At 41.8% G+C, this 14,242-nt stretch overlaps 1 protein-coding gene across 1 annotated transcript in view; it reads left to right on the forward strand.

Moving 5' to 3' along the window:
* The window catches only part of kcnh4a (potassium voltage-gated channel, subfamily H (eag-related), member 4a), a 70,830-nt gene extending 61,295 nt beyond the window's left edge, over positions 1–9,535 (forward strand). The window contains exons 13-16 of the mRNA XM_035406784.1: positions 404–807; positions 3,663–3,754; positions 4,065–4,141; positions 5,723–9,535. Of these exons, the coding sequence (XP_035262675.1) occupies positions 404–807; positions 3,663–3,754; positions 4,065–4,141; positions 5,723–6,796 (1,647 nt within the window). The 3' untranslated portion in view covers positions 6,797–9,535. The remainder of the gene's footprint in view (positions 1–403; positions 808–3,662; positions 3,755–4,064; positions 4,142–5,722) is intronic.
* Positions 9,536–14,242: the final 4,707 nt, after the last annotated feature.

A 14,242-nucleotide genomic window follows, 5' to 3' on the forward strand; every position in this document is an offset into this window, starting at 1 on the left:
GTAATACCTTTGGTTATACCAAACAGAGATAATTAGTTCTGTGTTGAAATACAACAATTGTTGAATTGAAGAGGAAATTGTTTGTTCCCTATTTTCATTGTCCACTTGCCTCTTGAGTTGCTTTGGTGTACCGAGAATCCTGATGCTTGTGTCCAGCATGCGTTTTATTCTTCATACAGTTTGGTTATCTTTTCGGTTTAGTGCATTGTTGGCTGGTTCTTGTTGCTACTGTGCTGTGGTGTGTACATTTCAGTGTACATCTGCATCTTAGTCTTTAATGTATTCTGCACCCTTGGGCTGATAAACTGGAATATTAAAATTACAGCTTTATAATACACTTGGGAGCAACTTTGAAACCTGAACTCGCTTGAGGGCCAACCGTGTTCATTGCCTCCCTGCTCAGAACCGCTTGGATCAGGGGCACCTCCCGGAGCACAAACTTCCCTCCATTGTGGAGGCCGAAGCCGAGCCTGAGGAGTACTTCCACCTCTCTCCCGCCTCCAAGTCCCGCAAGAACCTGATGCTGCCCAACCTGAGCAGCCCGGTGCGCCGCACCTCCTTGGGAAACCTGCTGGGGGATGAGCTGAGGCAGTTCAACGCCCTGCGCCACTGCCGCTCCCCCGCTCGGGGCTGCCGGGGCCGTAGCTCCTCCCCCCAGCAGCTGCTGAAGGAGGAGCCTCAACGCTCGCCGGCTCTCCCCCGAGCACCTCCTCCCACCAACAACGCCGAGGCTGGGGCCTGCCGCAAGCCAACCAAGCTGCTCATTCCTTCCCTCAACTGCTTCGGTCCTCCAGACCTCAGCCCCAGGTAAGGCCCTGAGAGACTGAGCAGAAACAGGACTTAACTCCCTGACTTGGTCCTCCACTCCATAAAGCTTGAGGTCTGGGCCTCCGTTTACCTGGTTACCAAATATAGATGGAACACTTATGAATATGAATACAGCTGACCACACCTGGGAGGAAAAGTTAACATACGTTTTTTTTTTAATGTATACTGTTCACTTTCAGTTGTAAAACAGATATTCAAGAAGTTTGTTTTTCCAGAGACATAAGTAAGTATACATGTATGTGAAAACTTTTTGGGCAAAAGTTTTTTTTAAAGACAAACTCACATAATCTAACATAAGTGAAAACTGAAACTAGATGTAAAAAGGGCAAATGTTATAATTATCCAACAATAATTTTATTGATTGCAAACTCGGATTGTGCAGCACATGAAGATGAAAATAAAGAAGCAAAGCAGCAACTTTATCTGTGCTTGATGAGTGTAGACATTAGTATATAAAATTAACCACTCAGCATTATATGGAGCATGCCTGCGCCAATAACTTATCAGAAGCCTAGTACACGTAACCATTCAAGCAATTAAGTGGGCATAGATGTACATGCAAGTATACTGACCGCTTGCACGCATACTCTTGAAATTCTGTTCAGAATTATCACTGTGTCTCCATCATATAAGTAAGCAGTGGCAGTAGAATCAACAAAACAAAAAACATACACCCACACATACACCCACACACACACACATCCGCAATATCAGCTGGCAGAATTGTTGAAAATGTATTTTAAATATAATTGCCCCAAGGAACTGCACACAAACATACTAAATCAATCCAGACCAGCTCAATATTTGCATTTCACATTGTGCACAGAAAATAGAGCCCAGTGTCCTTCAGTCCTTTCTGATAGACTAATAGGTTGCATAATTGCACAGTCATGGTACAATTTGCAGTTAGCAGGATGTCATAACAATGTACAAAAAGATCCATTGGCATAAATACATTTGTATATTAAATCTATTACTGAGAGGAGAGGATAAAATGTAGATTTTTGTTTCCAGAGAACATGACAAATATAGGAATACATCTATTTGCATTTGGTTTGTCTAAAAGCTTCCCAAGGTTAAGTGTCCATTATTTCCTATTTGCAGCTCATATGAAAATTACTGTAGTGCAGCTGGATGAAGGTTGTATTAAATTGCCTTTAGCAGTGCGTATTCTTGAGCGTACTGGTAGGTTGGAAACAGATTTTGGAACATTGACAGCAGTAAGAGAGTCTAGATATTTATTAGTCGAATATCCTCACACAGAGCTTGTCAGGTGTCTGGAAACATGATTGGTACAAAAATTATGATTTCAGACTTTAGCCTGTGTTGTGTCTTGTAGAATTGATTCTATCAAGCTGATGTGTTATCTCTTCAGGTATAATTCAATCTATTCATTCTGAACACATGCCCTGTATCGGATAACTGGTTTTATAATTGCAATTCTGTAATAGACTGAAGTTCAGTTTTATTTTGGTAAAAGTGAATGTTTTGTTGTCTATTGGCAAAAAAAAGCATATACATATTCATCCCTCTCTGTAAATCTACAGAGAATATTAACTGTTGCACTGTTGACCTGAAGGTCCAATTTACAGTTGAGTTTAAATTGCAACTTTTCCTTATTGGGGAAATAAGTCAGCTGAAATCAAATTTAAAACATTTGCGAATATCCGGCTCAGTCTATAAAAGGCTTGGAGTTGGTGTGGGACCATGCAACAGAGCTGTTGAGCTATGTTCATCAAAATGGAACAACCATTTACCAAGAATAAAAATTTACCTCTTTTTAATAAAACAATGATTTGTTCAATGTTCTTGATCGACAGCACATCTTAGCTCTACTTGTGATGGAGTTTGTAAAGGCTCTCTCCTGTTAGCTTGAAGACAAGGTGGTCTGCATCAGGGTTGGGTCATATTCTCTTTTAATTCAGTCGATTCAGGAAATGAATTTAATATCAATTTGTGAATTGAAAAATCAATGAATATTAAGGGCATTTTTTTCTATTTAATTCAGTTTTCCACCCTTGAGCTGATAAACCAGAATTATAATGTGACTGCTTTGTAATCGCTTGGGAGAAACTTTGAAACCTGAACTCACTGGAGGGCCAACCCTGTTTGTTAATTCAGTTGATTCTGGAAATTTATTTAAATTCAGTTTCTGAATTTTAAAATCCTCGTTTAAGATTATGGATTTCTTCCAGTTCATGTTTTGAATTTCGATAAATTTTCTGAATTGACTAAATTAAATTGGAATTGATCCCAGCTGTGGCCCACATTGTCTTCAGTTTCATCAGTATCACTTTCCCTGGTTGAAATGCTTGAAGAGCCGTCCTATTCTCTGTGCCTCCTTCCTTCTTTAATGTGACATAGTGAACCGAGCCTTCCTATAGGAATCAGTCAGCCCTTCACAACTGTAAAATTGTAGCCCCCATGTCAGTAATTTTACTGTTTTATTTATCCCCTGTAGACACATCTCTTGTATGAGACCATCTCATTGTAACTGCAGGTGTGGGTTCACAAACCTCGAGGCTTCATCAAAGTCTTTAAAAAGTTTGTTCTAACTGGCATTGGTCAGAGCAACTTTATTCTTTTTTCCGTAACTTCACAACACAGTAAGTTTATTTTCTAAATTGATGGTGAACTCGCTGTAATGAGTGACTACACTGTAGAAGGACAGAAAATGGAGCCTTGTGACTTTCAGTCCTGGCTGGGTGAGATGCTATTAGTTTCTCCACATCAAAGCCCCTTTGGGGTTTGTGCCAGTGCACGTCTGGTGGCGGCTCCTCATCTTGCCCAGTCCCGCTAATTGGAAAGGATATACTGTTTCTCATCTCCTGCAGGGTGGTTGACGGGATTGAAGACAACGGGCACACATTTCACTTCAACATAGAGCGGAGCGGGGCCAAAGGCAGTGCGGGCAGCCAGATGGAAGGTAACCTAACCTCTACTGAACTTACGCTCAGCGTTCTCAATGCACCCAGACTGCAGCAGGCACCCACTGACATACAACACCAAGAACGCTTGGGCCAGCGTTATGGAATAGAGTCAGGGCACTGAAAGCTGAATTAAAGTCCACTGTAAGACATCGCTGCTGCTCACAGTACAGAGAGTGGCAGTATAAGGTTTGAAATGTAACCCAAGATGAACTTGCCTGCAAAGCTCATTGACAGTGTGCTGATTTATGGAAGTGGGAATCCACATGCGGCTCTTTCACTTGGCTCCCCTTTCCCCGCCCTCCACAGATGCCAATCAAGTGAATGCCACTCTGCTCCTGGAGACGGAGGAGGTGAGGCAGAGCATCGCACAGCTCAACAAGGAGGTACGTGGAGTGGGTGTTGCACATGCAATGGGGCTAACAAATCATTAGGATGTTAGTGCTTACTAATGAATTATTCTTATATTGAATTGGTGACATAAATGGGTTTTTCATTGTTGGTGGTCTTACCTTTTAACACCATAGAATCCACAGCACAGCTTGATATTGTAAATGGTAATAGTATAGTTTTATTTATACTATTTATATATCATAAATTGGCCAGTGTATTTCCTGTTCACTATGACAGGATTTTTCATGATTAACTTAAAAAGTAATTACTTACTTCGTGACAGTAAACAAGCTGTCTTTACAATGACACTAAAGGAGTCCCAGATGACTGACAGTTCCCTTAATTTATCAAAGCCTGCTAATACGTCCTCTGTCTCTCCAAAAGTGGCTGGTAGTTATTAGGAAATGTGGATGAGCCTGAGGAAGCATTGTTTGGAGGTGATGAGTGATTAATAAATATACCGGGTACTCCTGCATTGCAGATGAAACTCAGAGGAGTGCTGAGTCAGGGATCTTTAAAGATCTCTGCTCCGGTGCTTCTCCCTCCCCTGTCTCACCCCATTTTCTCTTTCCCTCACCATGTCTATTTCTTTCTCTGTTCCTCTCTCTGGAGGTTTGGGTGTCTAAAAACAGGCTGCTCCTGACACAGTTTCACAGAGATGGGTGGCAGGTGTACTGTACAATGTGCAGGGTACTGAGGTTTTTTTCATTACTGCTTAAAGTAATAGGAGTGGGAAATGTTACAGAAAACAGCATTTAAAAGTGGGTGGGGCATACAAGGAGAAGATGTTGAGCTGTTTCATCAACATTGCACAGGAATATTTTACATAATGATGTTTTTATGCTGCCAAGACTCTTGTGCAGTGTTTCTCTGCTAATGGCCAATATGAAATGACTGACAGTAGCCCACTGGTGTCACATTTGTGAAAGAAAACTGAAGTATCTTTTCTGGTCCCCTAGCACTGCCTGAAGGGATGTCATTGTTACGCAATCTTCCCTCTCACATTGCAGGTGGAATTCTGAATTTGATGTGGTTAGCCAATGCATAGCTGGATGTTTTCCCAGTTAAAGAGGAATGAAGAAGTTGGTATGATGCCAGGCAAAAAGGAATTTTAACTAAAATAATTGATATTCATTTAAGTGGTCTTAAATTTTGTCAGAATAATGTACAAATATTTCGACAGTCATTTGGGAGGGTAAATTGGCATATTAAACTTATTGGGCTTTCAAAATGCTCACGGACTGTAGGCAGGCAAGTTGGTAATTAATCCTCAGTAATGGCCCCAAATTTAATATCATTTAGTTTATCATTACCTATATTTTTGTTTCTTTTTTATTCATTCATATTGCAACTGCCAACACATCTATTCATCATGTCTTCTTGCCCAGTGATGAAATTCTGTGCTTTTCCCCCTTAGTCTCTGTTGCTAAGGGTCTCAGAGCTAAGTTACCCGAGTGTCCGAATTTCATCCTCAGTCTATGTCTGCTTGCAGTGGTATTTATATCCTAAATCTCATGAAAGGTAATGTCAGGATACAGGATTTTATTCATTCTGTCCTGTTTTCCTTTTTATAGATGAGCCACTTACACCAGGAGGTGGCTCAACTGGGCAAGGAGCTACACCACATGCTGCACTTCTTACAGGCCCACATGACGATGCAGCACTACACCTCCACCCTCTCCACCTACCCCTACGGCGTGCATGTGGTCCCCAACCCTACTGCCAATGGCAGCATGGCCTACAGTGTCGCAGCTGGCCTGCACCTGCACCACGAGCCCGTGAACCTGGAACCTTTGGGCCACCCTGGGGGCACGTGGAACTACAGCGGGTCCCACGGCGGCAGCGCCCTGCCTCGGGCCACCGTCGCGGGTCAGCAGGGGGAGGCGGAATGCTTACACCAGCCCTCCAGCCCCAGATCATCCTGCTTGCATGCGCACTGCTCCGTGGACCCAGCAACAAACCAGTGCTCAGGCCCAGCCTCTGGCAGCACCCCCAACTCCCCATACCCGGCCCATCAGAAGACTCAGACTGGGGCTGGGCCGTCTTTGCTCACCATCAGTCCGTCCTTCCAGGGGTTCACCTCTGGCCCAGCTTCTCAAGCTGGGTATGGAGGAATTGGCGCTGCGTCTGGCCACAGCAGTTCCTCTGTCAACCTCAGCCAGTCCCAGTCAAGCTTGTGTCAGCAGATACCGCTCGCTTCCGAACACACACACTCACAGTCCAGCACCCCCACATATGCCCACTCCTCACTGGCGGCGACCAGTGGTTACACCAACCTCCATTTCTCCACCAGCCCGCTGCTCCACTCGCCCAATCCTGGCGTCGCGTCCGGCTCCCTCCACGTCCTGGATTCCCGCAGCCTCCTGGACCTTCACCATCTCCCTGGCTCTTCCCACTCAGGGCCCTCCCTCCTCCCCAGGCAGTCGTCACTCACCTCTCAGGATTCCGGTCCACCGAGACTGGATGCTTGTGACAGTGACCACTTGGGTGACTCTGCTGGCGTGGAGCACATCAGTTTGGAGTGCCTGCTTGGTAGGTCAGGGTCCCGGGAGAGGAGGGACAGTGCAACCCCGGAGTCACGGAGGTCCAGTATTGGAATTCAGACTCTAGACACAGAGCCCTTCTGGAGTGTGGACATGGCTGAGTAGCTGGCGTTGGAGAGATCCTGCTGTTAACACTAGAGCTGCTGCTGAAGCATGGGGCACCCTGGTTTACAGCCCTGAAAGACAACTTTGGTGTTTGAGTTGATCTTTTGGGAGTTTTTACTGTATGTTCTGCCTATTATTCACTTTTTTCCTGGTTTATGCGGCTCACAGCTCTTCTATGCAAAGCACATACTTTGTGCACTCCCCATTCCTTTATTCCTCCTGTCATTATGGGTCATACTCATGTAAAGAATCATTGTCTCCCATCTGATTGTTCGGCCGAGTGGAAGGGCTCTGTAGTCCATAATGTTGGGAGAGAATTACCCCCTTACTATTGGCAACAAACCTCTTCACTTTGTTTTTTAATTTTTCTCGGGGGTTTAAATGTGCAAAATTGACTAGGAAGGCTTTTTCAAAAACATTTTTCATACCCATTTAGCTATGTTTTTGGTGAATTATTCAGGCAACTCAGTGGAGGTCACCAATACAACAAGGTACTTCATTACATAACTGGAAAAAATGATGAGACAATTAAAATGTACTTGTTGTACTGTGGTCCTACATTGGATGGGAAAGTCAAACGTTTCATTTACCCTCACTCAAGCATTTGAACTGTGTCACCCACAGTACTCATGTGGATAAAACACACCTTTGTCACAAAGAAAAGCTGTTTATGGATATTGTCTTACCTTCTCAGTTGGTAAAGTTCATTAATTCTTTTTTCCTAAGGAAAAGGTATCCAGCTGAAATGTGTTTACATTGTGAAAGACTTTGATTGTCCTGAGAACACTGGCAAGAGGAGTCAGTGGACACCCACTTTAATTAATGCACTCTCTGAATGACACTGGAGGCTTTGGTTTTTCTATGTAGCTGATTAATGAAATGCTCAATGGTATGCCTTGTAAAATCCTTTCTTTTTATACAAAGATATTTATTATGTTTTTAATATATGTGAATTGATGAGACACAGAAATGGATTTCCACAGAACAAGTTTTGTATTGAGGGCAATGTGTTCTTTGTCTACAGTTTTATCACAGTTAGCATCATTTTGGGCTGAAATGTAGTTATAACATACACAGTCGGCAGTATATGTCTGAAATCAGACCCCTGTCTGCTATGCAAATTAGTTGGAGAGAACTTTGACACATCTGCTGATTTTCACATGACTCAAATTGTGTCAAACCTTCATTGATGTGCTGGTGTGATTTGATGTGATTTACTCTAGGCGTATCTCCCGCTCAATAACAAAGCACTGGAATTTGCCTTGTTCTACGTATCATGGCTGTCACTCTGCATTGGGTTGCTGTGGCCCACCGCACTTTAATCACACTTGTTCTCTTCTTATTCTCCTCTGTTTGCTTTGGCCCTGCAAATCATTACCACTCAAAAACTTTTACTAAAATATATTCCTGTCTGAGCCAAAATGAGGTTCTATGGGATTTTGTGGATTAGAATGCCTCCCTAATACTTGCATATGACCACAGGATTCGATCTGTTGTGGTTGTGTATTTTATGACCTGCTTGGTATTTTAAGACAAATTGCATGCTTGCATGCCAGCACGAAAGACACAAGCTCATTGAGAGCCATCAACACAGGTGCCCACTATATCTTTAGTAATTAATGGCTTGTGAAGTTTCTCCTCAACTGGCTACGTTACATGCATGAACGATTTATAGGATGTACACTGCTTGGATAGTTTGCTTTCCAATGCGTAGATTCAGTGACAGTTCAACTGAAGCTTGGACTGAGTTTCCGAGGTTGTGACCTCTTACATAAAGCTGCTGCTTTAGTTTATGAAATAAGACTGACACTATCTATGAGATGTTAGGTATTCTCTGTAGTAGGCTCTGCCATGAGAAATGGCTCTTGTAGTTTTTTGTCAAAAAAAAACAAGTAAAACATTTCCATATGTTTCTGCTGCCCTCTCCCAACTGTCACATACTATTGTTTGCAGAATACAGTAAATAAGAATGTCTCAAGTAAGGACTCTTTAAAAAAGTGGTCAACCAAGCGGGATTCCCTGTTTTCTGCATAACATGTATATTAAATAACTTACGCAATATATCATCCTGAGGGTGGAGTCTGGGGAGAACAGTACTATACTGTATATGTACATTGGAATATAAGTTACTGCAAAAATGCCTGCATTGGAATAGGTCACTGCAAAAATTCCTGCATTGGAATATAGGTTACTGCAAAACTTCCCACAGTTGAATAGAGCTCCAAATCAGTTTACAGAAACAAAGTCAGAAACAAAAGGCTATCTGTCTAGTTCTATCACATTTTAATTCACAGCTATGGATATTGTTTCTTTTACAGTCCACACAGACAATTAAAAAAACATGCTCCATTGCAAATGGTCTGGGAATCTGGTGCTCCAATTTGCGACAAGAACAATACCGGTTAATGGCAGAACCCTTGCTCAGAACCAGCACGAATAAGAGGAAAAAGAAGGCTGAGCCTCTTGAGTATGTTGTGCATTTTGGTGACCATGGAAACTGGTTTCAAAACAACCATTTGGAAAAAAAGGGTGGTTCAGATGTTATGTAAATACAAGGCTTATAACACTTCAGGTTTTTCACGCCTTCAAAGCATCTGGCCATGTTGCTTATTCTGGTTTCAAGGTAGATAACACTATTTTAGGAATCTCCCCTTTATTTTATATATATTTTTAATTTTGTATTTTATTTATTTGTTCAGTTAAGTTATAAATTATTTTATTAAAATGTTCTGAAATGCTTCCTTGCATTGTTTGTTATTCTAAACTATATGTACACACACACACACATATATATACATATATAGTATATGCACACAGTCAGTGGCCACATTATTAGGTGCCAAAAACATTCCGAAGGGATTTTAGTCCATACTGACTCAATAGCATCACAATAGCATCACAGAGTTTGTGCATGTGGATACACATTCATACTGTGAACTTCTTGTTCCATCTCATCCCTATGGTGCTCTATTGGATTGAGACCTGGAGACTCTGCAGGTTATTGGAGGGTACTGAATTCACTGTCATGTTTGTGGAACCATTTTCCTGCTGGAAGTATCCATTTGAAAAAGAATAGACTGTGGCCATAAAGTGATATGGTCAGCAACAATGCTTAGGTACGCTGTGGTAAATGATGCTCAATTGATTTGCACCGCTCACGCGAAAGGCAGAACACATCCATGGATTCATGCTGTTTACACTAAATTCTGACCCTACCATTTGCATGCTGTAGCAGGAATCAAGATTTTCCAGACCAGGCAACGTTTTTCCAATCTTTACTTGCCCAGTTTTTGTGATTACGTGCCCACTGTGAGCTTATCTTCCTGTTCTTAGCTGACAGGAGTGGAGCCTGGCGTAGTCTTTCACTGCTGTAGCCCAGCTGCTTCAGGGTTGAAGTACGTTCAGACGCTCAGAGTTGAGACGCCCTTCTGGCCTTCACTGGCCATCACTGTTGTAGATAGCTGTTATTTGTCGCATTTCTGTTAGCTTGAATAAGTTTGCCATTATCCTCTCACCACTTTCATTAACAAGTTATTTTTGCCCACAGAACTGCCACTCTCAGAATGTTGTATTTGTTTATCGCACCATTCTCTGTTAACTGTACAGACTGTTGTGCATGAAAACACTAGAAGGGCGGCTGTTTCTGAGATGCTGGAATCACCTCGCCTGGCACCAACAATTACATCACAGTCAAAGTCACTTATATCATGCGTCTTACCCATTCTACTGTTTGGTCAAACAACAAATAAACCTCTTCATGAACATGTCTCCATGTTCTATATATAGAGTTGCTGCCACATGACTCACTGTTTGGAGGAGCAGGCTGTGTTAGCAAGCAGTTTCACCTAACAAAGTGGGCACTGAGTGTGTGTATGTGTGTGTGTGTTGCTAGCATTAGCTACATTCAGAGAGACACAAAATAAGTACATTTTTTGAAGGTTAAAAGGTATTGTTTTAAATGCCGTCATAGCTGTTTCTCAGATGGCACATGTTATTATATTTCTTTATAAATGTCAGTGCCTACAACTGCAGTATCCATGTCTTAACACATGTGTTGATTGTTTCCAAACATGGTCCAAATAGATATCATTAGAGATATGGAGGCATCCACAGATTGCCTGTAGTATATTCACATAGTGTCAAAATTCATTTATTTTCCTCCCTTACAAAAAGTTTAGACATTCAGTTCTCTAAGTCTTCAGATTGCCAATGAGCCCCAACAAATTACCCTGCTCTGTTGAGATATTTCAGATATTTCCATCTATTTCTCTGCTCATAGAATTTTTCTGCTGGTCTTTTATTGGTACATTTTTAGTAGCAAATTGGAATAATCATTAATAAAATATACCTCAAGATAATTTACATTGTGCATGCTTCTGAGACAGATGACACAGGGGGAATATTATATTGTATCTCTGATATACCCACTAGATGATCAAGTAGAACAATACTGTATGTTGACAGCTTACAATTTTAATTCTGTGTGATTGTGATTGAACTTCCAGCTAATATTTCCTAATGATTATAGCATCCCAAATATTGGTCTCGAGTTCAGCACAAATAGTTGTTGATAATGAATTTCTCTCTGGTTGTTCAGGGGAGCAAATATACAATTTAAATCACAATGCTGTTGTTTATTGCAATGTATTAATTTACAGTTTTTCTATATGCAATATATTGTGGTTCTGCATCCTACAGGAAAGCTTCCATGTCTTTTCCATCTTCGTAGTGATTTCCCATGAGCCAAAGCAGAGAGGAGAAACTATCATACCGAAAACAATCAGTCTGACCTAATTTTAGGGCCAATCCAAATGATAAACAGAACTTTGAATGTTCTTTTCTGTCCTTTATTCAGACTTTGAGCATGTTGTGTGAAAATGGTGAAATTTTGTCTTGTTAAATATGGACAATTTTTTTTGTCCAGCCTTCAAGGACAAAAAGGGCAAAGCTGTCAACACCATGTCTTTCAATGCACGCTGTCTGTGGCATGACTCAGATCATATTTTCCCCCTCGTACACTGGAAACAATCTGATTGGAGATGGCTGGTTTGTATTTGTGTACACCGTCAGGAAAACATCTGATCACTGAATATCTGGTGTTTGTCACTCTTCCCCTTGGTATTTCTCAAATATCATTGCATCCATGTCTGCAACTGCCACACCGATCTCTTTAGGATCCAGTGTCTTTCCATGTATCATGTTCCCACATTGCCTTGAACAGCTGTCACTTTACTCATTCATTTTTGGGAAAAGGCTTCAAAGAGGCTCTGCCTAAGTATTTGGCTGGGCACGTAGCCTTTGTGGGAGTGTGAAGTGGAGGTCAGAGGTGTAATTGTGAACCGTATGTTGTTGATGTCATTCAATACCCAGACATGCTTACCATCCACCACCTGAGCTCTTAATAGCCTCACTGAATTAATGGCTCGTTAATGAAAGTGCTTTATCACGTGTCTTTGTATTCTTAGACACTGGTGGTAGCGTTGGAAATATTCTCGACTTGGCATCCCTACAGGATTCTGAAAATAAGCACTGCTGTGGGGGACAGGTAAGGACAGGTGAACCCCTCCAGTGCACCCCTGCTGGCGTGCTAATGCACTGGGGAATGGACTGGGGAGGGAAAATAACCGGAACACAGTCGCCCTCCCATGGATTTCTTACCAAAATGTATTTCCTATTTAAAAATAGTAAATTTGTCATCTGTGCTTGCCATCAATGAATCCTGTGAAATATCTCCATATCTGGAGTAAATATGGGGAGCCAGCCATCAGAAAAAAGGAGGAAGGAAAGAATGTCAGATTTAATTGCTGAGAGGCTGAGCAAGAGGAAAAAAATTAACATCTGCTCCCTGTAATTTAGACTAACAAGCTCCAGCTGTCTGCTGCTTTACTGAAGTTCTTCCTTCTCTCCTCTCTTTAAGTAGGGATGTATTAGCTCTTTGTAGATGCAGCACATGACAGGTAAGTCCATGTTTAGGGCAGCGTGGGGCATATTGTGGTATGTGTGACTGTAAACTTGACTGCAACAGCATTGGGGGGGGGGGGGGGTGGCGCCATTCATATAGATTATTTCAGGATCTGATTGCATGTGTATCACAATAGCATGATAGTATGAGTCAATTCAAAGCAAAAAATAATAATAAAAAGTACAAAAATACAAACTTGTTACCTTAGTCATGCCCAATGTACCACAGTGCACCCTGAAATGATAGCTCGTATGAAGTTGAGACTTGAATTGAATAAAATCAATCCATCTCCAAAACTGTTTGTGACTGCCAAAAGGTAACTGATAAAGGGTGAACGGTGAAGTCATGTTGATGTGGTTGTATCACTTGTTCAGTGTGAGACTTCCAGGAGAAGCTGGCTCCCATTTCCCTCTGTCTGGCAGGAACATGGTGGAAAGCGCTGGAACACATCACCTTTCTCTGCTCCAATCACTGTATCTGTGTTAGGATACAGTAGGCATTGAAAAGGGCACAAGAGCAGTGATGTATTGTGGGGAAGAGGCCTATGTCTGTGTGAATGATGTGGAGAGGACAAATCATGATGACAAGTGCGACGATACACCACATATTTTCCCAATGCTGTCCATAGAATCTTGCGCTTGTTCTTTCCTGCACTCTCCCTGCTTTGAAACATCACATATTTGACTACTCAACCACCACCATTTGTACATACCCCACTTACTTTTAACAGCATCAAGGATGGCGGTCCACATCCTGGCCCTACTGATCCACTGTCTCTGATATTCCTCTCCAGTTGAGCTCCCTTGAGTTGTTATCGGGGCAGTTCACTTACTGCATTTGTAAAATTATATTATTCCAGTTTTACTACATGTTTTTGATTGGCCCTGTCAGTTGTGTTGTATTGTATGTGTAATTAATGCAACAATGGCTGGTATAGGGGCATTTAGAGATTTGTGCTCTAAAGAACAACAGTACACTTCAGGTAATTTGGAAGCAGCTTGTACAGTGATATTGTGTTTACAGAGGCTGTACATACGATTTGCGTACTGCCATTTATAAGTGTATAAGTGGACTTTGCAAACAGTTTTTCTGAAATACATCAATGTGTCGTCTTTGTTTTTTATGAGTTACTGACCTTCTTTAATGAGTCACAAGGTTTTATGCAGAACTAAATAATATTCATGGTATTTCAGTGGCCTGAAATTATAATTTGGGTTGAATGTACCTGCAGCATACTAGGCTGGTTAAAACAGCTTATTCAGTACCAGAAATGGTAAATACTACTCTAAGTTTTCAGGGGGGCACATGCCCCAGGAATCATATGCAACATGGAGTCACATTGTGTGCATCTGACAAATAAGTCCAGCTCAGATCCTGGCACAGCCTATCTACAAAGGACAACTTAAAAGCCAAAATATTCTGCTGCTAAAAAGTTGAGATAGTTGGATTAAATGGCCTTGCAATGATAAACTGGGTTGCCTGGA

Source organism: Anguilla anguilla, chromosome 2 (genome assembly GCF_013347855.1).
Source record: "Anguilla anguilla isolate fAngAng1 chromosome 2, fAngAng1.pri, whole genome shotgun sequence".
NCBI lineage: Eukaryota > Metazoa > Chordata > Actinopteri > Anguilliformes > Anguillidae > Anguilla > Anguilla anguilla.